This window comes from Xenopus tropicalis, chromosome 4 (genome assembly GCF_000004195.4).
Source record: "Xenopus tropicalis strain Nigerian chromosome 4, UCB_Xtro_10.0, whole genome shotgun sequence".
Classification (NCBI taxonomy): domain Eukaryota; kingdom Metazoa; phylum Chordata; class Amphibia; order Anura; family Pipidae; genus Xenopus; species Xenopus tropicalis.
This window is the reverse complement of record NC_030680.2, coordinates 97,756,060-97,784,058: the sequence shown is the minus strand read 5'-3', so window position 1 is coordinate 97,784,058 and position 27,999 is coordinate 97,756,060. Positions and strand designations below refer to the sequence as shown.

The 27,999-nt window shown below is 38.8% G+C and overlaps 2 protein-coding genes across 4 annotated transcripts; one reads left to right on the top strand and one right to left on the bottom strand.

The window, feature by feature from the left end:
- Nucleotides 1-13: 13 nt before the first annotated feature.
- dars2 (aspartyl-tRNA synthetase 2, mitochondrial) lies at nucleotides 14-19,466 on the bottom strand. 2 transcript variants are annotated; one of them, XM_002931466.5, is made up of 18 exons: nucleotides 19,377-19,466; nucleotides 16,337-16,528; nucleotides 15,075-15,174; nucleotides 14,111-14,177; nucleotides 13,919-14,020; nucleotides 12,877-12,972; nucleotides 12,383-12,506; nucleotides 10,552-10,598; nucleotides 9,985-10,091; nucleotides 9,440-9,509; nucleotides 8,021-8,200; nucleotides 6,724-6,831; nucleotides 5,609-5,671; nucleotides 4,639-4,791; nucleotides 3,982-4,200; nucleotides 2,678-2,788; nucleotides 2,410-2,485; nucleotides 14-462 (listed from the first exon to the last, which is right to left on the bottom strand). In XM_002931466.5, the coding sequence occupies exons 2-18, from the start codon at nucleotides 16,476-16,478 to the stop codon at nucleotides 281-283; spliced, it is 1,947 nt and encodes a 648-aa protein (XP_002931512.3). In that variant the 5' UTR covers nucleotides 16,479-16,528; nucleotides 19,377-19,466; the 3' UTR covers nucleotides 14-280. The 2 variants fall into 2 exon arrangements, with proteins under 2 accessions (XP_002931512.3, XP_031756822.1); XM_031900962.1 differs by lacking the exon at nucleotides 5,609-5,671.
- Nucleotides 19,467-19,680: 214 nt separating this feature from the next.
- Nucleotides 19,681-27,814, top strand: cenpl (centromere protein L). Of its 2 annotated transcripts, XM_012961237.3 has the most exons (6): nucleotides 19,681-19,773; nucleotides 19,939-20,083; nucleotides 23,163-23,433; nucleotides 24,261-24,512; nucleotides 26,046-26,591; nucleotides 27,130-27,814. In XM_012961237.3, exons 3-6 carry the CDS (start codon nucleotides 23,260-23,262, stop codon nucleotides 27,202-27,204), a joined length of 1,047 nt encoding a protein of 348 aa, XP_012816691.2. In that variant the 5' UTR covers nucleotides 19,681-19,773; nucleotides 19,939-20,083; nucleotides 23,163-23,259; the 3' UTR covers nucleotides 27,205-27,814. The 2 variants fall into 2 exon arrangements, with proteins under 2 accessions (XP_012816691.2, NP_001037910.1); NM_001044445.1 differs by lacking the exon at nucleotides 19,681-19,773 and having other exon boundaries at nucleotides 20,062-20,083.
- Nucleotides 27,815-27,999: the final 185 nt, after the last annotated feature.

The window sequence follows — 27,999 nt, the reverse complement described above, 5'->3', positions numbered from 1 at the left end:
TATTTTTGAAGAGTGTTTTCTGGTGTCAGTATCACTTTAAAGGTGAACCACCCCTTTATTAGAAGTAAACATACAAATCTAAATGAAAATTAGCCCCCAATTTAGATTTTTTTTTTCTGGTTTTCAAGACATTAGCAGTTTTTACACATTCTAGTCCATTATTTACGGTCTAATGAATTTTTGAGCAGCACAAAAATAGTTTGGCAGAGAAACTGAAGTGCTTCAAGTGTAAACTTAGTGTTCACTTCCTTAGATTCATGGAATTCATGTTGTTGGTCATTCATTTTCCACTAGATTCAGTACATGGAGGGATCACCTGAATGTGATATTGCTGGAGATCCTCAGCAGACACCATGTCGGGCGCATTACTCATAAGGTCACGTCCCCGGAATGATTTCGGAAAGGCAATGACATCACGAATGCTGGGTGCTCCGACAATAATTGCAATGAGCCGATCAAGTCCTGTAAGAGAAATACCTGGCTATAGGCTGTTCCACAAATTCATGTTCTAGAAAAAAAAGGTGTCCATTGAAATGTTCTTTATTATCTGTTCATAAAATTCACATTTCAATAGAATGTGTTGTGCCACCGCGTCCCTAATGCATGCTCCAGCCAATCACGTCTCCAACAGATCAACACCACAAACATCAGTGAGTAAAATTCACATGGCAACTTTCTGCAACCACAAACAGTACGATTTTATTGTACATATGTGTATGGCCAGCTTTAGTGGGAGATTTATCACAATGTGAAATTAGAGTTCACCCCAGAAAGTTTTACAAATTCCCTATGTATTCCTATGGGATTTTTAGAGGTGATTTTATCAAGGGGGTGTTTACCATTTGATAAATACACTGGTAAATCTGCCCCATATTGTCACATTCTGAAAAGTTACTCCAATTACCCGTGCAAGGCCAGAGCCTCAACTGAAAAGTTCTACATTTTTGGAATAGATGAAAAGCTTCCCCCTGGGACTTTCCGAGAAATTCATAACACTTCTTTTCCATCAATAAATTCTACCGCACCAAATCTAGCCTCAGGCTGGTAAGCTTAATAAGCATGCAGTTTCCTTGCCCAATATTAGCCTGACAGTTACCACAACAAACAGAGTTTTGTGGTCAGACCTGTGGCCAAGCTTCCAGCATGGTTAAAGGCAGAATAAGGAAGGGCAGTGCAGGCTAAATGATCCCAGTCTCTCACATACAGGACTAAACAAGCAGAAATGAGAGAAAGCAAAGGTCTTTGCCTCTGACTCGAGTGACTTTAACCCAGCAATGCGTACTAACACAGATATCTGTATGAGAAGTAAAGAACCCTTCCCAACCTCTCCTACATTGCAGTGTAATAAATCATACCCTGCCCCAGTCCTGTGTTAAATACATGCCTCGCCCAAACACTACTGCAAATACAAACCCTTCCTCTACTTCAAGATAGACTCCCCTGCATTCAAATGTACAGTATACTATGCCATATTCCAATGTAATCAATAACAATCCTTCCTCATTCCACTGTATAAAAGAAAATACTCACCCTTTGCATAGTAAAAACACAACCCCACATTCCAGTGTACAATACGCATCTCTTCCACATGCAACTCTTCCTACATTATACTCTTCAGTGTGTACTTATCATTACTTCCAATGTTTTCACGCCACATTTTGCTACTTAATTAAGGGCCACAAAAGTGAATATAATCATGCATTTATCAGTATTTTCACTTATGACAACCATCTTACAGACTTTCGTAAGCAGAAAAGGGTAAGCTTACAAGATTTTAAAGGACATTAGGGCACTCCCTGCACTGCTGGAACAGTCTCTATTTTAAATGAGGGCTATAAAGGCCATTACAACCTTAAATGTGGCTACTAGAATCTATTCACTATTTAAAGGAAAACTATACCCCCCAAACAGTGTAGGTCTCTATAATAATATATTGCATAAACAAGCTCATATGTAAAACCCTGCTTCATCTAAATACACCGTTTTCATAAAAATATACTCCTTTATTAGTATGTGCTATGGGGCTGCCTCCTGGGATCATAGGATTCACAGTGCACACAAACAAGCCAAGGCACACATACATGCTAGGCCACATCAGCCAATTAATGGACAGAGTTCAGCTTTTACTTCCACACTACTTCCTGTTACAGTTAGAGCTGCATTATTTCTGGTCATGTGATCTCTGAGGGAGCACACAGCCCATCACTAAATGGCGGCTCAAGGGGAAGGATGTAAAAGGGCAATACTTACTGATATATATATATATATATATATATTCCAGTTTGGTGAGATTCTTTAATAGGTCACTTAACATAATATAAATCTGTTGGTTAAGTTTTTATTGTGGGGGTATTGTTTCCCTTTAAACAGCTTCTGTAAAAACATGTAACTTCTTATGGTAGCACCTACCTAAAGCAATGCCTCCATGTGGGGGTGCCCCTGACTGCAGGGCCTCCAGCAGGTGAGAAAGAAGAGACACGTCTTCCTAAAAGAAAAAATAGAATTTCTTAGGGACATATTTATCAATGAAAAGTGATCTTTACCCAACTGCAGCACTATACCCCATGGCACTTCTTTAAAACTCTTCTCTGCCTTAGTAGGGCCCACAGGGCCTGCAGTATTTTTTTCTTTTAACACGCTGGACCTTAAAGCTAGGAAAGAGTGTAATCTCTCTTACCTTTAATACATCCTGTAGGACCCAGCGCTGCAAATTTGAATTATGAATACGAATTGAACCCCCTCCAACCTCACTGCCATTCAAAACCAGGTCATAGTGTTGGCTTCGAACCTGAGGAAAAAGCAGAATTAGCATAATATACTGTAACTCAGCATATATCCGTTTAACGCAGTCACTGCATTACATGTTACATGTTACAAGTTGCACAGGCCAATACAGAACATGCACAATCAGTGGGCCTCTTTAATGCAAGTGTAGAACCCTCACCAGGCAATACATCCGGTGTTGTGTAAACAAGTCCAAATATACAGTTTCACCCAGAGAACACAAAAAGTAACTTATGACTTCACCATAGCATTTTATTGTAGGAATTTAAGCACTACATGTTTCAGCCATACTGGCCTTCCCCAGCTGCATGTACATGTGTCAGTAGCAAACAAACATTTCATTTCCACACCAATATGTTTACTAGTGCCTCAGTGTGGGCAGGTGCATAGGCAATAATAAAGCACTGCCATCTAGTGGTCCACCCCAAAATAGCACCAAATTAAAATCACCAGTGGGGAACAGCAAATTCCTTTGTGTGTTCTCTACATGAAATTGACTGTGTATTGACTGTGCAGTACACTCTTTGCAACATTTTGGAGCACTATGGTTTGAATACTTCCTGAATGGATGCAATGTCAACTGTATGACTATTGGCTGTTATTAGCATAGAGTACACACAGGGAGGACAGGCACTGTAATAAATACAGTAAATAAGTATAAATATACAAAGATTAGGTGCCACGTGGTAAGAGGTACAATAGGATGGAGGTTTGGTGTGCTGGTAAGTTTTTATATAGGCACAGCCAAGTATATATTTATATGAAACGGACAGTAAATAAGGAGAACCGTTATTACATATAAAGGCTCTGCTATCCAAATGATTGGAGTCTGGATTTTTCCAGATAAGCGGTCTTTCTGTAATTTGGAGCACATGCCTTAAAGGGGATGTTCACCTTTTGAAAAATCCTAACAGAGTGTTAGGACCTTGTAAAAGAAGAACTTCATGCATTACATTAAGTTTAAAAAAGTAGCTCCTTGAACATACCCTTTAAGGCTAATATAGCACAGCATTGATTTACCCAGCTTAGTTACCATGTTACCAAAGTACAAGGTACTGTTTTATTATTACACATAAAAAGGAAACTGGTAAAAGATTACAAAATGTTTGTTTAAAAAGTAGTCTATGAGAAATGGAGATCGTTTTGGATAGAAGCACTAAAGGAAACAGAAGTATAAAGAGTTTCTGAGGGACATACCTTTGCTGGATCTGTATGCAGAAGAGCAGTGTCCTCGGGATGAGGGGCAGTGAAAGGGTGGTGAGCAGATTCCAGCTCTAACTCGTTATCTTCTTTAGGGAGAAAGAGTGGGAAGTCTACAACCCACAGGAAATGAAAGGCAGTGGGGTCCCGCAAAGGAACCCCATACTCTTCTAGCTGAGCGGCGGCATCCAGTCGCAGCTTACCCAAAGCAGAACACTGAGCAGCATCATATGAAATACAAAAAATAGTAATGTTGGGGGAAAAAAGGTAAAGCTATTAGAATACTATTCCCAAAATATAAATTTTACATAACCTTTTAATGTCATGGAAATACAAACATTTCAGATACCGTGTATAATCAATAAAAAAAAAATTCTGTACCGTTCAGTTACTGTTACCTAACCCCATCTTTGCAGTCTGTCTCTCTACATGCAGCTTCATGTCAGGTTGTTGGTTATTTTGAAACCATTAGTTCTATACACTGAAAAAGTAGCCAGAGCACTCACCATTGTATTAGACCTGTCAATCAAATGTATTATGGCCTGACACAACATTATTATAGAGCAGGCAAAAGGTTTTCAGAGGAAGGTCAAGAGCATGGGGCAGAATTCTATCAGGGCAAGAAAGCTCTGCACCTCTCCCTTACAGACTCACTGCTCGAATATGCTCCCCCGCTGCAAACAAGAGAATGTCCTCAGACTTGGCTTCCATTGCTTCTGTGAGGCTTTCCTTCAGCTTCGCACTGAGAAACTTCTCCAAAGGGGATTTCCAGCTACTGTCTGCCCTCAGGATAACTGGCACTACTTCCTGTAGGTTAAAATCAAATCAAATTCAGGAGTGGTTGTGAGTTTCAATTTTTGGTCTGGCATACAGTAGATTAGCCTGGTTAACTAAAAGTGTAAAGCCTACTGTCAACCTTTATGTGGGAACATGGAGAGAAAGTACAGAATCAATGGGTAAGTTTAAAACTGGGTCTATTAGCTTAAGCTTCTATAGGAATTCCCAGCGCCCGAAGCTCTTACCAATATACAGATCCTCCATACCACTTTTAGCTCAGGGAATAGACTCTTTTAATAGTCAAGCATGGGGCTTTCTTAATTTGGAAACCAATGCAGGTTGTGGTCTCCGCTGATTAATTTTTTGATCCACATATTCAAATAATGCAGAAGTATCTAGCCTTTCAGCATTGCTTACAATCCTTTAGCAGTTCAGGGCTAACAGTTGTAGTTCAACGCACCCCCTGCTATCATTGATGGGATGCTCTGCAACGTCGACCTTCACTAAGTTCAGAGGGTGCATTAAAGTAAACATCAAATAAGGAGGCAGGGGGCTTGTTAGAATAGATTGTGAGCTTTCTGAAAACAAAAATGATCTTGCTAGGGCACATGTATTTATTCTCCTATGTAGCCTTGAGAATCGTTACACATAAATAAATGTATGCACATGGTCACAAGATCTAGAATGTAGTGTTTATGGCAGGTGTGTATACATGTGTTAGAGGCATGGGTGTTTGGTTGCATACTCTCAGGAGAAATGCATGGCCACTACAGTCAGCTCTGCGTTAGCATCTAGTTGCACATCTATATATATATATATATATATATATATTATATGTATACATTACCTGGTTATACTGCTGCTTTACAAGCTCTTGCATGGAATCCAGCTCTTTCCTTTTAATGAATTTCTATAACAGCACAAGACTCTGTTACAATAGTTCTGCTTTAAAGTCACACATAGTTTTACTACAGTGAATTGTAGCTAGCTAATCTCTCATTAGCATGTCACTGCTTGGTTCTGTTGGCTGTAAAGGATATAAATGTAATGGGGCAAATGTAAAATTTGTCTGTACATTTTCCCAATTGGTAAAACTTATTTTGTATCTCCAAATTATTCATTCTAGCATGGAATATAATTATTCATATGCTTTGTCCCCATGTGCCATTTGCATCAGGGAGCAAGGGTTAAGAGATCAGATCAGTGCTGATGCTGCAGTAACATTTGCGAAGTTGCTAACCCTCTACAGAGAAATATTTGGAGAATTTCTTTATTTTCTTTTATGTTAGTCATCCAAAAATCCTAATGGTCCCTAAAGGAAACTCTGGATAACAGCAGCAAACTTTTGTTGGGCCTATGTTAAACAAGAGGGAACCAAGGCAATGCAGGCTTAAGTCTAAATCTATGATGAGAAATAACCTACATGAAAATTTTAAAAGGATATTTTCTTTCCAAATGAGCCCGTGGGGCAGATTTCTCTAATGTCAAATGTCTTCTTTATCTCCAAATCAGCACAATGTGTTGCACTACAATAGCCAATAACTTACCTGTTCTTTCTAAAAGAGAAGTAGGCTACAATCTGGAAAGTTTCTCTGGCCATGGGCACCTTATACAGAGTGCCACATTATTCCAGTCTCTCAAATATCCCCTGGCCACTCTGGGTGACCACAGGAACAGAGAAAAGCAGCTCTAGCCGGGGTAGGAGCAAGCAACTAGAATCACTAGCATGTGCTTAACTGCTTGGCATGCCCAGTTATTTTAGCTTTGCTTTCATTCTTCAATCTCTGATTGACGCTGCTGTAGTTGCCCACATTAACAACATATATCGAAGCAACAACGGATCGTACCCTATATATACCAGAATACATCTTATTTGCTGCTCATGGGCTAATGGTCATATATAGGTATATGTAAAGGTTCAGTGCTGTCTGGATTCTAAATACCCAACATGTTCATACTTACAGCTCCTCCTGGAATGCAAATGGCTTTTACACATCCATGGGGTTTTCTCAGAGTTTCCTGCACATACCCCAGCTGCACTTCCCTAAACTGGCTTGTCACATCCTGGATCTGAGAAAGCAAATACAACCACCACCAGCATTAAACTAAGCAGTTTATATGTAAATAGAAGCCGACCGACAAGTATGTACATTTCAAAATTATAGAGATGTGCCTTTACATATGTTCAATGCAAATTATTTCAGCCAGCACGACAAGTTGAGTGCAAGCGGGGCAAAACCCCTGCGTGTTTATTCAAAAAGCAACGTTTTGGGGGCGTACCCCTTCGTCAGGCCTGACGAAACGTTGCTTTTTGAATAAACATGCAGGGGTTTTGCCCCGCTTGCACTCTACTTGTCGTGCTGGCTGAAATAACATTGCACTCTACTTGTCGTGCTGGCTGAAATAAAATTTTTTCCTTTACATATGTTAACATACATATGTTATTTCTATCTGTACATGTAAAAGCCGTTTTTATTGCAAGAATTTGTTTGTTTTTTTAGCCATACATTAGTTTGCTATGAAAAAAGTTTCAGGACAATTTCCTTTCCTAGTGTTACTTCCCCTTTAAAAAGAATGACATTTGGCCATAACCATTGACATTTGTATTGCATAAGTTGCAAATTAACCAAGTTAATGTTCAACTACAACAACTGGAGCATAGGTGAGGAACTGCTTGATAACACAGCCTTATGAGTGACTGGTGGGAGAAAGGGGTTTACAGATGTCAGTGTGCCAGTGTAAGTAGTTAGGTACAATTTGCTTTTAGCAAAACATATTTTTGTGATTGCAAGACTGTCTCAATCAAGGTCAGATGAATTTAAATATTTGCCCACATAAGGGAAGGATCACTTTATCAGCTTTTTAGACACTGTAGAGCCCTGTTTCTTAACCCTCTGTCCCCAGCTGTTGCTGGACTACAAGCTCCCAGAATCCTCCAACACATTCTTAAGGTAAAACATATTGAGAGTTCTAGTACTGCAATCTGGGGACTTAGTCAGGGCCTTAGTGGTTTCTCTAGCTCCAGCTATGAGACTTATTCACAAGTACAGACATTTGGGAAAGAATGGCATCCTCAGTGGACACATCGCCACAAGTAGATTTAGTGCCTTGTGATTAAAGGGACAGAACTCTGATGTTTGGGGACCAAATCAAGAAGTTGTTTTATTTAGCACACCCAAAATAAAACTGTGCACAGGAAACCTGTGTGCAAACCAACATGAGGTACAACAAGTAGGCTGCTTGTTTTAATCTTACTAACCTTCATCTCAAAGCGTGTATCTGGCTTATCAACCCCATAGCTGCTCATGGCATCTGCATAACTCATAACTGGGAATGGGGCTTGGAGGGGTCCTTTCTCCTCTGGCCAAGAAAAACGCAGCATTCCTTCCACCAGACTCTGGATACCAGCCTGATCCACAAAGGACATCTCAATATCTACCTGAAATATAAAAATCAGATAATATACATGTAACTTTTTCTCACACAGAACAGAAAATATTAAGGGAGAATAACAAAAAGCTCAGCGGGTCTCCCCACAAATCAGCAAAAAGGCAAGTTACACAGCGTACAATGAAGCATGGTTCTATAACATACTATAATACCAGTCAGCAAAACATACACCTGAAACTCTGGGGAAATCTTAGCTTAATTTTAGCTGGCCTAGTAACTTGCAATAATGTGTAGCCTTAAGTCACAATGGGATGATAGGGATTCATAAACCCAAGTAAATAACTGATTTACGAATGCATTAACAGAGGCTAATTTTATATAGTTCTGAGTGCAATGAAGTCTAAGGGGGACACATAGGGCCTGTGGATCCCTTTTAACCCACAGTGCACTAAGGTAGAAATACAATGACTGTGACACCTCTACACTGACAAAACAATTCTGTAATGGGTCTTTGGCCTAACCGCCTCCACACACTATGGGATTAGCAGCCTATCACATGATATAGTTGCAGTATTGCGGAAAAAACAAAGCAGGACCTAAAATACACATTAATATTTGACTGAACACTTTCTGATTTAACTAACTGATACCTAGTAAAATAAATTCACCAGTGGAAGAAACATGTACGTGTACTTTAATTTAAGGACCCAAAGACCTATATAAATATTCAGAGATTTTTAAATAGTCTGAGCCAGTAAATGACACTACTCGTGTCTAAGAAACCATGAGGAAAATGAGCACAGAAAGGCAAAAAAACTTCTATATCAGAAAAAAAGAAATTAAAGTGAAAAAAAATCATATTGCATTATCATCATCCTATACGGCACCAACATGTTACACAGCACTTTACAGAGACTGTTCTGCATTGCCATCAGACCCTGACCCAGTGGAGCTTATAAACTAAGGTGCCTATCACATTCACACAAAACCTTCAATAGGGTCACTAGGGGTCTGTTTGACCAGCAGTCAAACTTTCTTAATATAATCAACCAATCACAGCTAACAATTAGGTCTTTGGATTTATTAGTTTTTCTGTTCCCATTGATTGTTAATATGTGCACTAGTTTTGACCTGTGCTAATATATACCTATTTTTAAGACCTAGTTCATCTTTTGCTTTGTGATGCGCAAAAGTGTTTGTCTTTAAATGCTGCTAAGCAAACTCCTGACACTCTGTGCCTGTACAGAGGCATATTGCTCTGAGGCAGTGTGTTATAATGTTATACTACCTGTGTGAACTCAGGCTGACGATCTGGCTTCGATCCCTCATCCCGATAGCATCTTGCTATTTGGAAGTATCTGTGAATACAGGTGAATTTTAAAGTGGAGCTTTACAAGTAACAAAAGGCTAAAAAGGCCCAGTTCACCTCCAGAAAATACATGAAGGCATGAAGGAAATCAGGCCATCACTTTAGCTTGCTTAGCCTGCACTGGCCTATCAAACCATGGGCATTACATACACCCAATCAGCTCATTGGCATCTACTCACAGCTATTGGCCTAGTGTAGATCTTATCCTTCTTTGCTTGCTTTCAGATCAACTTCCTAATAATTACGTGTCTGTTTTCACATCAGTACAACAAATTCAAATGGAACTCCCTGCACTACAATTCTAACCACAACATTTGTTCACAGTGTACCAGGATACTGGCACATTACTGCAAACTGTGTTTGTCTTTGTATCTTTTTCTTTCAGTTCTTTCTGGCATGTTATGCACACTGACACAATGTTAAGTAAGGAACCCTTAGTTACTGGCTTTTGTAGTTACACTCACCTGTCCAGCCCACCAATTATGAGAAGCTGCTTAAACTGCTGCGGACTCTGAGGTAGCGAATAAAACTTTCCGGGCTCTCGGGTGGGTACTACAAACTCCTTAGCACCCTAGAAGCAGAAATACAAATAAAGAAAAGGTCATTATGTGACTTTGAAACCTTAAGGCTGAAGGCATTTTTTATCTGGCTGAAAAGGACCCCACTTGCCAAGAGACTAGGTCTGGATGAGTTTTAAAATATACAATAACCTTTCAACAACCTTTAAGTTAACAGAAGGCTTCTTTATCTGGCAGAAAGACTCATTAAAAAGCAGTGCTGCAGGCTAAAAAGAGATACATATTTACATTCAGTTTTACATTTAGCTGAAAATGAAATTAAAATATGTGTAAAATTTATAACCTGACAAACTGCATTATTTCTTACTCACTTAGCACTGTCCCGTTATGTCCTATAGAAATATGAAGGGATTTCCAAATGTGTAGCTTACATTGATATCTATTGGACCCAGTATGGCTCACAGGGCATTTTGAGAGCCAATTGTAAACAAATGAACACTATTGAATACTTACCCCTGGAGTTCTTTTAAATAAGGTGGGGGTTTCTACATCCACAAAGCCTGAAACGAAGGGGAAAAAAATCATATAAATACTCCATGTCTTCATCAGATCTGCCTGAGGATTATTCCTTTATTATCCTTTCATCGCTAATTCCAACTTCCAGCCAACACTGCTATATATATCTATATCAGTGGTTATCAACCTTCTTAATGCCGCAACCCTTTAATACAGTTCCTCATGTTGTGGTGACCCCCAACCATAAAGTTATTCCTAAGACCATCGGAAATATGTGTTTTCCGATGGTCTAAGGCGACCCCTGTGAAAGGGTAGTTTGACCCCCAAAGGGGTCCCAACCCACAGGTTGAGAACCACTGATCTATATAAATAAGAGGGATACTGGCACAGTCAGGGTTCTGCCCCCATTCAAAAGCAAGGGTCTAGAGAATGTGCACCTTTATGAATGTATTTGGTTCTGAAGTCTTATACAGAAGGTTATAATAATAGTAATATTTTTATTCTTTTTTTTTTAATACATATTTACAACAATTATTTGTGATTACAATTCCCTGACCTGTACAAGAGTGTGTTATGGGAAGCATTGTGGTTTCATACAGGCCAGGGAGTCCAGGTGTTTCAATGCAGGGTCATACATTTCAGCTAAGGGTAAACTGTATCTAAACATATGTGGTTATGACATAAGCTTTTATCACTAGCAGGGCCACCATCAGGGTGGGAGAGAGGGTACCACTGTACTGGGCCTGGTGAAATCTTCTTTAAAATGGGGGCCCGGTCACACTGCGAAAGTTACACAAATTGCTTAGTTATTTAGTATAACTTCTGCAAAAACTGCCTAGACACTTATGGAACTTGCGTATCAAGCAAAAGACAATGCAGAGAAGCTTAATCAGGCAGAGGCAAATTCCACTGACCACCAATGAATTAAAGACTTAAGGTAAATTCCACTGCCCCCAATAAACTGACTGACTCATTAGCACATTAATTATTGATTTTAACTATTTATGAACTGCTTATTATAGCATAACATCAGCTGTTTATATTGGGAGCTATTTTATTGAATTATATGAGTATCAGCTACATGAAGTTTCCAATAGGGAAATGACTGGTTATTGGGCTACACAGCAACATCATTGGCCCCTGCGCTAACGCAATTTATTTAACTTATGCAAAAACATACATTACTTTCAAAGAAAATTACGTATAAACTCCACTGACCCCCAATTTAAATACTGATATATTAGCACATTAACTATTTTTACTATTAGTATTAGTTATTGAGCCCAACAGCAAGATCATTAGACCACTAAACTTACGCAACTTTCATACCAAGCAATGACAGCACAGAGAAGGGGCAGGAAGGAGTTTAGGGTTCAAATTTAGGGCAAATTCCACTGACCCCCAATGAACTTACAATTAATTACTGTATTAATTAATGGAACTCTTTATACATTAGAAGGTAACACCAACTGTTTACATTGCACACAAAAGGGGTGTGGCCAACATTTTGGTACTGCACTCTTTTATTCATGGGGGGCCCCATTTAAATAATAAAGTTTCTGATGGCAGCCCTGATCACTAGAGATGATAGCTCATGAATGGTACATAAGTGTCCGTTACTTGACCAGGATTAGACATCAACTGGTTCAGCAATAGGCGAAAGCATTATCCCGAATTCTACCGAACATTTCAATGAGTCTTTGCCAGGATGGCTGCAGTATTTAAACCTCTTGCCTGATGACAGCAAAATTCACATCAAATAGTCCTACATTGGGCAACATTTCTTTTTGTATTATTTTACATAAATCAGCTACTAGCATACTCTTACCATGCAGGTTACACAGATACTCTCTCATTTTCATCACTATTTTGGACCTTAGCCGTAAGTTGGATTGCAACTGGCCACTGCGTATATCCAGGTAGCGATACTGCATTCGAAGAGCTTCTGTTTTCTATTTTAAAAAATCCATTGTTAAATAAATGATGGCTTTACAGAGAATGTGAAGTCTCCTAAATATATATATATATATATACACACACATATATATATACACACACATATCACATAGTAAGAAGCCCATGTGTAAACAGCAAATTATACATAAGTGGCTTAATAACAGATACAGCTTCTCTAGGAAAAATGCCTCTGCTGTTCCAACTTCATGAAGAAAATCTTTTGCCAGGGCTGCTGGTAAAGTACTGCAACTAAATTATTTAACCTATTGTGGACATTAAACAAATGTTCCAATGACATTTTTGATGATGGGAAATAGAACATAAAGGCATATATTGTATATGGTCTTTACAAATAAGCAAATTTACCTTTACGGCATCTTTAATCTCAAAAGGTAACTTCTTACAAGTATTCAGAATATGAGCTTCTTTTGCCAGAACTTCAATCTCACCGGTTGACATCCTCTGGAATAGTAAAAAAATGGATATAAGCTGTTGCTGCTGACCAATGCACCACCAAGTCAAACTTCAATTAAATGCTAAAGCAGAAAGACACAGTCTCAGAAAAAAGAGAAAAATGCCAGTACAATTTTGTACTTTTTTTAATTGTACTGCATATAGAGTGTTGTAAAAGGAAATATATATATATATTTTTATGTTGTATTCTATACAGCACAAAAAAGTGCAAGGCTTTGTATGCATTTAAATGAAATATACTGTTATCATATGTTGGTTTGCTTCAGGGGCACACATATTATATAATAAGCAGTTTATATAATAAGCTGAGGACAATCATTCAAACTGAAATTGAGCTCTGCCAATGTCCCATATTCAGTATACATCTGTGCTGCCTGTCACTAATATGGCAAGCCCCCTGTCACCACTGGTGTGCATCTGCACATTCAGGCCAAACACCACCTGTCATGTACGGATCACCAGATGTAACACACATTAAATACAGCGATTTAGCCTAATTGCAGAAAAATGCTAAGGAAGGCAATTTCCCCAAGCTTAGCCAGATCGTAAGTAATGTGGTTTACTTGTGGCAATCAAAGGTTTTCTGAAGGGGAAGACATTTTCTGGAGATTTGTCACCCACATTAGCACAGATTTCCTTGTGCACCAGCACCCTAAATGTAAAGCTACAAAGGTTTCCATTTACTTAAGTTGTAGTTCTATCTACAAATTCCACTACAAATACTTGAATAAATAAGGTAAGATCTAGTTATCCTTGTAAAATGTCCCTGTTACACCTTTGTTTGAAGAATACACTGGTTGGGTCTTCAGAAATTTACCTACAAGCCCGCTATCTGGGGTTCTACGGGGTACCCCTGGCAGAGAAAGATCACAAAGGAGTAGTTCTCTTCAGAAACAATAGATGAGTACATTGCATTTAGTAGGGGTAAACTCACAGGATTATCCTGCCCAGGTGGCCGTCGTATGACTGTTCCTTTAACCACCACTACCGATTCTAATGAAGCCTCGCTGAGCATCTTTCTCAGCTGGGAACATTTCTGAAAAGAAACACTATTAAACATTATATACAGGACAGCCAAAAAGAACACAAGCATTAGCTGAACACAATTTGAACTCACACAACTTACCTCATCCTGTGGGAGAATAACTTGGGTGAGGCCATGGAAATCTCGCAATACAACAAACAAGTCATGTCTGCACAAGAAACAAATATACACTGACTTAATGAACTGACTTAATAAATCCAGTTAAAGATGCTCCTGGAAGGCTTCAATTTGCCCTTTAGAGTTGGAACCATTGTATTCATTTTTATCAACAAATGCTGGTCATAAATATAACTCTCAAACTAGCATGAATAATATAGTGCTATGCTGCTATTATGTGATCCTTGAAGATTGGATAACTTCTATGAGTTTTTTTTAATTCAAAAGATAACACTCATTTTTCCACAACACAGATTTAGTAAAATGTTTCTAGGATGGTGCTGGTGCAAGAAAATTAATCAACATAGATGGCTGCCGACACACCAATATTACAACTAAAAAATAAATTTGTTGGTTAAAGAATAACATTTTAAATGGCAGAGTGAATTATTTGCTATGTAAACAGTGTCATTTAGAAACAAAAAGTACACCACAAAAATCATGACAGTATCCCTTTAAGTGTTTCAGTTGCAAGTAGTGATTTAATATTTATAAGTATAGTATATATGTGGGAGATAAACAACTCAATTTAAGGCTTATGTCTCCCAAAAACAGCAGTGACATTTCAGGTTCAAAACCACCTGTCATGAGTTTTCTTCACATGAATGTCAGGAGGTGGGGTTTTGGGTGTAACCAGACCTTCCTTCACTGGCTAAAATATGTAGTCGAAACATGATACATGTACCAAAGGCCCGACTGTTTGGAAGATGGCCTTACTATTGTTTTAAAAGAGTAATGGACATGAGGCCAACTTGGGCGATAAGTCCTTAAACATGGCATTTGTATTTTAAACCAGTATAGTCTGCAGTAGCTGGGTTGATTGTAAAAACAAGGCATTTGAAAGAAAACAACTTGATGATAGATCACATACACTAACATTGTTGCTTACCTCTGATACTGCAGCCAGCCGTATAGGGCCACTTCCTGTCCCACATGGGCACTGCACAGCTCACCACAGGTATGTGTTCGCGCAACAAAACTGTTTAGATCTAGAAGAATAGCATTAATATAAAGAAAAACAACGTCATGCGTTTCACATTCTCAGCTTTGCAATACTCAACTTTTAAAATGAATTACAAGATATTTCAAGATATTAAGTGCTGGGCCACTAAATGCATTGCATTGTAAAATGTACTACACGACTACAGAGGATAACCAAACCCAGGGAACCACAGTGGGTATATACCCTAATGCAAGAATTTCAATGTGGGCTGAATAAATGTGCAAAATCAGCCAGCACTGCACAAAACACCTACATTAGATTACTATGTCATAAGAACAGTGCAGAAGTGATTGGAGTAAAGGTAAAATCACTTTCAGAAAGGGCAGCTGAGCAAAGAGAATGCTATTAGCAATGCTAAGCTGCTATTATCATGGAAAAGAACCAGAATAGAAAATTATTGTAACAGTTCTCAAAAGATCATTGGGTTTAGATCACATTTATTCTGTTGGTAGCTGCCACAATGTTCCTTGTCAGAGCAGCTATTTAAATCTAACATATTAATGGTAGTGGGCAGTCCCACTATATATATATGTATAATTTACATACATACACACTAAACTATATGCTCTTGTTATTTGCAAGCATATGAAGTACAGACCACATCACAGACAATGGGATTTTTCAGTCTGTCTGATCTATATCTAGACATGCACTAGTGGGTGCATTATTATTAGAACCATATATGGGCTAATGTACTATGGATTCAGTAAAAGTGGTAAGGTGGCAGTGACTGTGGTGGAGAGGAACATACAAGAGGTCCCAAGAATATACTTGAACTAAGACTCCAAGCATCCCACTAGCTGGTGGCAAGATACAGTGGCCACGAGGAGGGTCTATGCCAAGACTAAAAGGTAGGCATACACTTTAAGATCCATTAGTACATTTTTACCTAGTTTGGCCAATAACACACTTGGTGGCTGGGCCAATGATCAGCTTGTGATGGGGGCCTAGGGAGACCCACAGAAGAGCACTGCATCAACGCTGCATCAACCTGCTTGATGGGATTTTTTAAATCTGGCTGTTAGCTATCTGGTCAAGCTTCTGACTACCTCTGGGGTGGTTACATCACAATACTTTATTGGCTGCCTCAAGAAGATAAGAGAATACTAAGAAAACTAAGCAACTACTGAGAAATGGAAAATTACTACCTGCAGTTCTCTGAACTGTGAGATTTGGTGTATAAGTTCTGATGTATTTCCTGTGTGTTGAACAGCTATTTTCAAGGACTACAGGCCTTCTTACTGCAAGCATGCAGGTTGTCAGAATCTTGAGATTGGAACGCAGAGCCATCCTCCAACAAATCTTTCCTATATAATGGCTGTTCTACTCACAATTATTTTCTGAAAAAGGGAAGCAGAAAAGGACAGAGGAACATTTAAACTAGAAAGACTTTGAAAGGCAGCGTACCCAGCCAAAAAAAAAGAAAGACGAGACAAGAAAGGCCCAGGTGCTTCCACAAAAATTAATATTAGCATGTAGAACACAGTGCACTCAATGGACTTAAATTATGTGCAAAATGTAATGGTGTAAGTCAACTTTCAGTCCGAAACATCGACTTACACCATTACATTTTTGCACAAAATAAGTCCCATGAGTACTCTGTGTTTTGCATGCATATATATTTTGGGTGCTGGGTCGATGCATGATACATAACAATTCAGAAGGACCCGCATCCAATTATAGTGAAATCAAAATGTCTTTAATTATTGCATCTGTACATCCAACATTTTGGCCCACATTTTTCAAGAAGGGGTTCATAAGGGGTGCCAATTTGTTAGTTTCCATCAGGTGTGTCTAATTCCTTAACTGGAACCCTAGGCTTGGCGCTACTTTTGTGCCAGGAGCGCAGCCCTGGGCATTAGCTTTTAGAATCAATGAGGTGTGGCTAGTAAACTGGCACCCCAAGTGAATCTGACTTTCCTTGTGCTTTTAGCCTAACTACAAACATTTATATGTTTTACAACTTGCTCAACAGGAAGAGAAATAGGCTTCCAAGGCCACCAAAACAGAAGACTCACAACTAAAATATATTATAGCCTGTGAGCCAGCAGTAACTCCAATAATTGTTTTACACTAAAACTTTTTGGACTGAACTGAGCATGATATTGCCTTAGAATTGAAAATAATAATATAGCTAACATGCTTCTGTAACAGAAGGGAGCAAATCAAAATGAGGAAAAGGTTGCACTTCTAAATATCCACTCTGCACACTGACACCTTTCCCATTAAAAAGGGGAAAGGTACTTTAATTTTTCAGTTTATTACACAGTCAGATATATAAATGTCATGCTGTCAAACTTGTTTGCATGCCATGTAGTTCCTTATATTAGATTTAGATATCACAACTTGTTCTTGCAATGCCAGTATAAAAGGAGTGGCATATATTTTGTTTGTTTAAAGTAAAGGCTAGAATTCAACAAAAACTAATTTTTTGACAAACGGACAAGTTAATATACACCCAGTTTATAAATAGGGTGTATGTTTCACTTGTCACGGTCCTGGCCGAACCAAATCCCAATTAGCATATGCTAATTAGGATTTGGAAGGGTTAAATGTCGTTGCATGAACACGGATGTGGAAAATTTTACCCTTCCAAATCATAATTAGCATATGCTAATTAGGATTTGGATTCAGCTGAATCCCCTACGATGGATTAAAAAAACTGGGCTCGGTGCATCCCTACTTTACCCCCATGGTGGCAGCCAAGGAATGGAAAAGTGAGGCTGCACAGCTTTCTACAATACAATTGCCTGCCAGCTTTCTACAATACAATTGCCTGCCAGCTTTCACAAACAGCCTGGGTAAAGAGAATGGGATTTTAAGTATAGTAATGGATTCATTTCTAGTCCAAAACCTGAAAATAAGTGAATCCATGGCAGTAAAGCACTCAGGAACCACTAGGCCTTGATATAACACTTTTACTAACAATCCCACATTGCTAATCTTTCTGTAAAAGTTTCAAATGCATATGCAATAGTTTAGTACCACACACAAGTGGGTAACATAGTGCCTTAGTGTTTAGCACTGCTAGCTAACTTGCAGCACTTTGTTGCAGTTTCAGAAATGAGAACTATTTTATAGGAGTTTGCAGGTGTTATTTACAAAAACCCTGGACAGAAGTCACTTATATCCAAGGTCAGGCTATGCTCTGCACCTTGCGCCAAATAAAGTTTCTGCATGAGATGCAATGTATAGGGTCAGCAGGTACATGCCAGTCCCAGCCTGAATCTACCAATGCATCCTAACTTGGGGATGGGTAGGGTATGAAGGAAGGATTCCACCATGGAAACAAACAGCGATGTATTCATAGGGAGAATGCACATCTATGTGCTTTGAAACGGAGTTTGGAGACCTGCAGCACCAATAGTGTGGATGGCAGGGTACAAATGGTAAATATGGCTGACTGGGGACATTTTTTATGCTTTGCACCCTGCCTTCCACATTACTAGCTGCCTTTTCTTCCTGACCCTGTTGAGTTTCCTCCCAATTTCCCAGAACATAGAGGCAGGTAAATTGGCTCCTGCTGCAATAGATTTGTGAGTGAGCGAGTGTGTATATGTGATAGGGAGCTTAGAATGTAAACTTCCCTGAGGCAGTTCTTATATGGATAATAATTTTATTAAAGTGCTATAGTTAATAGTTAAGGTTTTTTTATTAATTTATTACTATTATTATAAACCACTATGGACCCTTTTGGGACCTTATTTTGTTTTTTCATTTATGGGAGTATTTATTAACATTGGAGACAGACAGTGTCAGACAGACAGACAGTGATTGTGCCCATAGCAACTAATTAGATTAGAACAGTCACCTACAGTTAGAAAACGAAAGCAAAGATCAGATTGGCTGCTATGGGCAACATCACTGGCAATGTTTGCCTCAAGTGTTATAAATAAGCACCTTATAGTGTGAAAAGGAATTCAAGTCTGAAAAAAAAACCCAGAACTGGATCATTATTTTATTCATGACAAAATCAAACATCTGATTGGTTGCCATGGGTTACTGCCCAGGTGCAAATTTGCCCAGCGTTTAAAAATGACCCCATGGAGTCAGTTGATGCCTCTGTGGCAACGCTGTATAAATATAGCATAGTAATGAAATTTTTCCCAAATCAAATTTTTTTTAAAAAAAGAATGGGCAATTAACAAGTGCACAAATCTACTGCGGCAGTACCATCCTGAGACTTACCTGGCTCTGTGCAACTTTTCAACTTCCTACATTCAGTTGGCCAGTTCTCTGAAAGCTGTTCCTGTTTGCAGTACTGAGTTGGTAGCTGAGCATAGAGAAGAAGACTGTTCACCACCAGATGTTAGTAACATCCAAGAGCCGGATATGCATGACCCTTCATTCATTCAGTTTGCTCTATATTCCCATTTTCATTTACTTTCTGCCGCGCCTTAGTTCAAGCTCAATATCCGACTGCATGTCTTCTTGCTGAATTAGGCCGAATATGATACCCTAAACACAAACCAAAGCGACCTTGGAAAGCACAATATACCGGCATGTGAGTCAGAAGTAGCGGAAACTACAGGTTACGGCAGCAGACGTAAATAATCGATCACCTACTAAATATACGGAAGACGGTGTAAGAGAAGATACGATTTATTGCTTTATTTCTGTTAGATTGATCTTATCCGAAAACATGACGCTAACATATGTTGTAAAGGGGATGAAAAATGGGTACATTTACGTGTCACATACCCTTAGCTATAGGAAATAATAACATAAATACATTCTTTCTCTGATACAGTTCTGGAACCTGCCAATCAGGAAGTGCCGTGCGACTCAAGCCTCGCTATGGTGTGGGACGCGTTGGATTCTGGGTTGTGTTAGACTTTTTCAAATAGAAAACCCGCGGACTTGCGGTATATGGCGCTGCTGGTACCGGACTGTAGGTTAGTAAAGCTAGGGGTGGTGGTTCAATCCGCATCTGTCTGCGCTTGGTATAGTGGGAAACATAAATAAAGTGGAGGGTGTGGTCCAGTTGGCTATGGTGGAACTAACCAGCTGATTATGGCGGAGCCAACTCATTCTCCGTGTTTCTTTTGGTACATGAGCTACATGGAATGGGAGAAGGAAACAGCGGGATGTACTATGAATAAATGTTACAGCTAAGCTAAATGTTACTGTGTAACCCTCACAAATCTACAACTTATTCACATATCACAGCCAATGACTGACTCTCTTGCTGTGTTTATGCTGCTGGGAAACACTTTACTGTGTGTTGTAAAATGTTTTATTTCTTATTACTCCTTATTTAACTGCATGTATAACGTATAAAGACTCATTACAAAGAGCTGGGCACGGTGTTTATAAAGGTGTGGATTTCATGTCACCCTCAAACCTAAATTGCTGTTATTTATTTTTCACCCCCTCAGGCCCACAGCCATACAAGTCAATAGCACCTGTTCTGATGTTGAACAAAGCTGAGTTAAAGCCAGAGGCGCTCAGTGCTGGTTTGTAGGCTTTTTCTAAGTTGACAGCTATATTTATGCTAAAAATGTACACTCTACTATTCATGGCACAATTTAGATACAAACCTATCAGTTATTTAGTCATACTTCCAAAAATTATTTAGAAAAAAATATAGAAGTGTTCTGGAGTATACATAGTTACCTAGTTAAGTTAAGGGACAAAAAATAAGTCCATAAAGTTCAACCCCTCCTAATGAACCCCAGTGCACATAGGCACACACACACTCATACCGACCTATCTATACATTCACATATATAAACTATACATACACTGCTTGTTGAGGAGATCATCCAAGCAACTCCTAAAGGCATTAACAGAATTTTCCATTCCTCTAATCTAAAGGTGCGGCTTCTGGTGCGCTGATCGTTTTCATGAGAAAAATACCCCCTGCTGTCTATCTGTAATCCCCTCTAATGTACTTGTACAGAGTAATCATGCACCTTTTTCACAGAGAAAACAATCCCAACCTTGACAGTTAACCCTCATAGTTTAAATTTTCCATCCCTTTTACCAGTTTACTTTTATGTCTCTGCAAATTATAATCCTTTTTAACAGTGTGTTTTACCTTTAAATGTACTTATAGTATGATTGCTCAGGGCAACATGTTGCTCACCAACCCCTTGGATGTTGCTCTTAGTTCCCAGTTCTCAGTTTTGGTCAGTGTCGGACTGGGACCCCAGGGGCCCACCAGAAAACTTTAGACCCTAGGCCCACTCTCCAAACTATATTTCCTCCTTTCCTCATCCAACCTCTTTCTTCTCCTAGTCTCTTTTATTTAAATGCTAGCATCTATTATTCCATCTATTTCTCCTCTTTGTTCCCATTCAGAAATAGGGAATGACCATGAAGTAGGCCAAATGGTCAGGAGCAGGAGGGCCCACTGACCCTTGGTCCACCGGGAGTTTTCCCGGTATCCTGGTGGGCCAGTCTGACACTGGTTTTGGTTGAATAAAAACAAGATTTGCTACCAAATAAAGCCTCCTGTAAGCTGACAGTGTGCATAGAGGCTCCCTAATAGCCAATCATGACCCTTATTTGGCACCTCCATTAACTTTTATGATGCTCGTGTTGCTCTCCAAGTCTTTTTACATTTAACTGTGGCTCGCGAGTAAGAAAGGTAGGGGACCCCTGATGTAAACAATGGTATTCTGAGACTATTATCTACTTGTTTTAATTTTTTATTATTTGTGGTTTTCAGTTATTTATCTTTTTGCTCAGCAGCTCACCACTTCCAGCATCTAAGTGGTTGCAAGGGTATTGTCTACCTTAACAACCAGGCAGTGGTTTGAATGAAAGATTGGAATATGAATAGGAGAAGGTCTGACTAGAAAAATAAGAAAAAGTAAAAACAATACAGGTATGGGACCTGTTATCCAGAATGCTCGGGACCCAGGGTTTTCCAGATAAGGGGTCTTTCTGTAATTTGGATCTCCTACCTTAAGTCTACTAAAAAAAATATTTAAACAGTAATTAAACCCAATAGGATTGTTTTGGCTCCAATTAGGATTCATTATATCTTAGTTAGGATCAAGTACAAGGTACTGTTTTATTATTACAGAGAATAAGGAAACCATTTTTAAAAATGTGAATTATTTGATTACAGTGGAGTCTATATGAGATGGCCATTCCGTAATTCTGAACTTTCTTTATAATGGGTTTCCGGATAAGGGGTCCGACACCTGTAATACAGTTGTAAGCTCACAGAGCAATAGTGTTTTTGCAGCTGGAGTCAGTGACCCCAGTTTGAAGCTGGAAAGAAGCAGAAGAGCAAAAGCAAATAAATATACTATAACAATTAAATAATGAAGATCAATTGCAAAGATGCTAGAAGGGATATTCTATGACCTATTAAATGTTAATGTAAAGGTAAACCACCCATTGAAGGACTGGAGCCCAAAACTGCACTGCATTCTGAAGGTGAGGCCTTACCAGAGTCCTATAAAGAGGCAAAATTATGTTTTCTTCCCTCAAGGTAATGCCCTTATTGCTTTAGTAGCCACAGAGTGTTGCTGCCTAGAGTTACACAACTACCATTTAGTGTATAAGTTGCATTTATGTGTTCCTGTAACCTTGCGCCTTGTGCCAGTTTAAAAAAAAAAAAAAAAACTCACCAAGCGGGGTGCTGTTTGTAGAGCAGTGCTCTGCCATCTTTATGCTTCCTCCAGGCATCCCATTCTGCATTGCGCGTGCATAGTTCAAAAATCTCAAGGAATGTTCTATACTCTGTATACATTCATCCTGACAGAGATGCCTGGGGGTGTGAAGTACCCTGGGCTGTGGGGGGTTTTCTTTTGAAGAAAAGGAGCACAACCCTGGGGTAAAGGGTAAGTGACTACAATCAATGTGGGGGTACCAAACTAATTGACACCACCCCCATGACCCACCTTGTCCTTTAAACTCATTCTTGGAATATACATTTTCTATATTTTATATATGTAAAGAAGAGTAAACATTTATTCTGATTACCAACATTCCGCTTTTATTTCATTTATATTGCAGGTGATATTTACAAGTGCTTCCATGGCCCTAGGAGGTTAAGTATTTAAATTATGTCTTCTCTTCAGATAAAGTGAGCTTTCACTAGCCATTACTAGCCATGCAATCACCTACTAATGGGGTTTCAACCCCTAAGGACTTCTCATCTGCAAGAAGAAGTATTCAGTTCCAAAATACTGGCTTCCCTCAGATAGGCTTGGCCTCAGCACGAAGGCATACTCCCTTCCACCATGCACCATCAAAGAGAAGGATTCCCCAGACCAGTCCCTTATCCGTAAGTAGAAAATTACTTGGTTAATGTGGATCTGTCATGTGTTGATTGTAAATATTTTTAATACATCAGTGTATATTTGTAATTAAATGTGTTTTACTAGAAATAAAGTTTGTTTAACATAACTGAATATTTTATGTATGTTTATTACATATGGGTGCCTCCATGATGCCTTGGTGCACATGATAGACCCTATATAGTGTGACCCCAATGCACAAGTTCTCAGTCACAAACTTAAGGGAGTATGCCAGGCTTTTGTCTGCTCACATCTGCGCTGAGATCCACCTAAATATTCTTACAAATGTCAGTGTAAGTTCCCTGACTATTCAGTAGTCCCTTTTACGATGGTGTGATCGATCAATCGATCGCCGCATAGTGGATGCTTCCCCTGCATCGCCGTATTGCCTTTTTTCAAATGACTGGAAGCCAAGTTTTAACAGGTATTTTCTAATAACGCATTCAAAATACTAAATGGTTTGCAGGATAGGGCAATTATTAGGGCAGGGTAGAATAGATTTTTTTACTTAAAAATTTTTAGTGTTACTTTTCCTTTAATCTTATTAGTGAGATAGTAACTTGCATAGATAACCAGTTTTATTGCTTCCCACCCCCACCCCCCTAATAAGGTTGTAATGTATCCGATAGAGACAATTGTTGCATAGCAATTCTGTGGTTTTGTATGGCAAAGCAGTGAGGGCACCCTTACAGTAATCTTTTTTTTTTTGTGCACCCTAGGTTAGCAGGTTAACCTGTTTGCCCTTTGCTCATTTGATTTTTTTCATCTGACTAATGACTGTATGTCCATGTATAAATATTTGTTGTGTTTCCAGGAAACTGTTGATCCTTTAAAGATTGCTCTTCTTCTTAGCAAGCAATGGACCCTATATAGTGTGACCCCAATGCACAAGTTCTCATACACAAACTTAAAGGAGTATGCCAGGCTTTTGTCTGCTCACATCTGCGCTGAGAAGCAAAAGGGACTAGCAGTTGAGGTTGGCACAGAGTTGAACGTGAAGGCAACTTTCTCACCATTGCCTGGGCTTAAGGGAAGAGAGCAAGATCCAGGATCTATTCTTATTCAGGTGAGAATACACCATATTTTTCATTAGGGTCAAAGTATAGGCACACATTGCATTTTCTGGCATACAGGGCATTAACTGCTGCTTTTGAGAACTACTGGTTTATAGTTTGCTTTACTAAACAAAAATCCAATCCATTTTAACTTCAACTAGGAAATGCAATTTTACTGGTTTTTCTTTGTCAACTTCTTTACAGAATTAAAGATGAAAGTGCATTTTCTTCCCATTTCTAGTGTCGTTTGTGAAGCTGCAGGAAAGTCATTGTACTAACCCTGTATTTACATAAGGTCGTAAAATAACCTTGTAGGGTTTGGCATTGCTTAATTAAGAGAAAACAATCTGATTCTGGATATCTATTTTTAAAACTTAGGGGGCAGATTTACTAAAACGCCATAATTTCTCGTATTTCTGTTTGTCTTCAAATTTGACTAAACTCGTTTTACCAAAGGTCTATATTTACTAAAGAAAAGTCCTAAAAAAATTCAATTTTTTTTTCGAATTGTAGCTGAAAAAATCCCAACTTTAAGTCGTAATTTTCAGACAAAACCCAGCAAAATCTCTAAAGATTCGATACAAAAGAAAGAACTTAAAGCAAAGGAAAGGGACCTCTGCCATTGACTTCTACATGAACTTGGCAAGTTTAATCTGACGAATTGTTGAATTCAGATTTTAGCCGTTTAGGCACATAGGAAATCTCTGAAGAGTTGACTGTCTATAACTTTAGTTCTGTTGGAGTCACTTAATAGAAATGTTAGATTAGTGCAGGGCACCTTATTAAAGGCATAGCGGAGCTTAAGTTAATAAATATCGAATGTGTCACCATCCCTTAAATGTTAAAATTTGCATTAATATTCCCATAACCCTTTGCAGGACCATGGGGCAGATTCACCAATGTACAAATCTGAATCACGAAATCCGATCATTTCTGATGATCGCAAATGTCACAAATTCTTTTCGTTTGAGCACGAAAATTTCATACTTGCGATCCAAAAGTTCAGAAATTTTCGTATTGAACTGATCGTTTATGAATGGCAATATGATAGTCACAAATTTTCATATCTGAACGATCGTAAATGGCGCGAAACCCTCTATGACTTTGACACTTCAATGCATGATGTGGGAAGCTTTCCAAAGGACTCAATGGCACTCTGCAGCTCTAACCTGGCCAAAAGAAAGTCATGATACTGAAGCTTAAATTAATTTGAAATTTTTGTACTCTGTGCAACAAATACGAATTTGTTGCACAAATTGTTGTGCAAAGTATGAAAAAGTTGTGCAAATTAATGAACATATTGTAGAAAATATGCACAGTTCTAAAACTTAGAAAAAATACTAATTTTTTGTATTCGGACCCAATCATACATTGATAAATGAGCCCCCATGTGTTATGATAAAAAAAAAAATGGGGCTAAATAGAAGGGAAAAGGAATAAAACCATCTATAATGTATGTTACATATGCTTTATACCTGCAAACTTCTAATTTTCTTTTTAATCTTGTAGCCATCACATTGACTTTGATTTTTTTTGTATTTTAGGTTTTGGCTAAACCTCAGTTTTCTGCTGCAGGTGCACAAGATCGAATTGTTTGGTCAGGTTGTTTTTGCTGTACATTTGCAGACGAAGATACATTAGACTTGCTAACATCAGAGACTCTTCTATGTCTTCCTTTATTCCTTGTAAATGGAGCAGAGGCTCTTACAGCAATGGTGGGGACTTGGTTTCAAAAAGCTTTTGACTGTTCTTTCAGTAATTTGCCAATCAGTTCTCGCGATCTTGCTTGGATGGCAGCCATGTGGACTGGCTATGAAGCACATGAACATATTACAGCCACTGAGTTTATCTTTTCAGTGCCAATTGAACCACACATGGACATATCATATGCCATTCATCCCGAAGATATTAAGGCCCTATGGAGTAATATACATAAAGGACAAGATGAGGTCTTAGCAGAGGAAGTTGATCTCTTATTCCAGTGTCTCTATACCCATTTTTTCCGGCATTTCAAGATCCACTTATCAGCAACACATCTTGTAAAGGTCTCAACATCTGTGGCATCAGCACACTGTGATGGCAAAGTAAAGGTGAGTAGTTACTAATGAATGATTTCATCCAATTATTACTGAGTTTGTCAGCCTAAGGATTCTTTTTACTGAGCTTGACGGTGATTACTGATGCTTTCTTTAGTGAGCCTGATAGAGCACTTACTGTCCCAACTCAATTATCCTCTTTATGGCTGGGTTTTTTCTTTGCTGAGCCAATATTTTGTATTTTAGTTAATGGCACATTATTCTTTCCACGAAAATTCTAACTCAGAAGAGGATGAGTCCCAATTCCTTTTCCTCTTGCGGCAGAGATTATCTTATTTACCCGAGAGCAGGGGGCGGTCAGCACACACCCTCAAACAGTCCCTCTTTATCCCTCTCCCGCCCTTATCCCTACTCCTAGCTTGCTTGTTTGAGACAAGCAGAGAAGTTAGGCAGGGACTACTCCTACAGCCAACCCTGTGGTCCAGGCCCCCCTGTACCCCAGACACTGCTGATAACCTTACATATAAATATGATAATGTTTCTCATTATCAGATTTATTTATTTGTTTTTTGTTTTTTTTGTTTTTTAACAGTTTCTGAGCAAAGAATATCTACTTCAAGTGCTGGGATATCTCACCGAACTGGCAATAAATAATATACAGTATTAACTACGGAACACCATGATTTCCAGGACTTTTATACTATACCCTTTTTCCTTCAGATGAGACATATTGGATAAGCACTCACATGCCTTTAGCCAAGGTTCTTTATGCTCTGAGAATTGGAATCCTATATCTAAAGATGTCCATATACAGTAAGATTTGCTTGTTTGGCAAGGTCGCCAAACGGGTGAATCTTTCCCTGATATGTCTACCTTGGTGGGCAATATTGTGCTAATGCTAAACAATAAGCAAAGTCGGAGCTAGGACCACATCAATGAGCCTATGTGGTCCTCGGTCTGACAAAAAAAATAGTCTGTCCAATCAACATCTGGCTGATTTTGGCCAGATATAGGTCAGAGAGGCCTGCCCCATACACAGGCAAATAAGCTGCCAAATCAGTCTGAAGGACCCTAATTGGCATCTTTAATCTGTCAGTGTATGGCCACCTTAAGAGAAGCCCTCCTGTTTTTATATCTCTCTAGGAAATGTCTACAAGCACTTTGTTTCTAGGCAAATTTCATTGGCCTTTTTTATTCTTGTTTTGCTTTATCAGCATTTGCTTAATTGTTAACTCCTCCGAAAAATATTTCTATACAATAAATTTTCAACCAAAGTAGAAAGAGTACAACCGTCTGTTTCAATTCTGCTTCATGCCTTTGCCCCTGCTCTGTGTTCAAACTAAGGGGCAGATTTATCAAAACACAAGTTCAAATCCCGAATGGGAAAAATTCGGATTGGAAAAGAAAATTTCTGAAGATCGCAAATATCACGAAAATACTTACGAAAAAATCGTATTAGTTT

Bases quoted from the DNA above. Each gene is read 5' to 3' on its own strand.
- cenpl (XM_012961237.3), top strand. From the start codon at position 23,260: ATGCAATCACCTACTAATGGGGTTTCAACCCCTAAGGACTTCTCATCT. The intron at 24,513-26,045 runs GTGAGAATACAC...TTTGTATTTTAG, and splicing joins CAGGATCTATTCTTATTCAG to GTTTTGGCTAAACCTCAGTT. The intron at 26,592-27,129 runs GTGAGTAGTTAC...GTTTTTTAACAG, and splicing joins ACTGTGATGGCAAAGTAAAG to TTTCTGAGCAAAGAATATCT.
- dars2 (XM_002931466.5), bottom strand. From the start codon at position 16,478: ATGGCTCTGCGTTCCAATCTCAAGATTCTGACAACCTGCATGCTTGCA. The intron at 14,178-15,074 runs GTAAGCAACAAT...TTTCTTGTGCAG, and splicing joins GGCTGGCTGCAGTATCAGAG to ACATGACTTGTTTGTTGTAT. The intron at 14,021-14,110 runs GTAAGTTGTGTG...GTTTCTTTTCAG, and splicing joins TTATTCTCCCACAGGATGAG to AAATGTTCCCAGCTGAGAAA.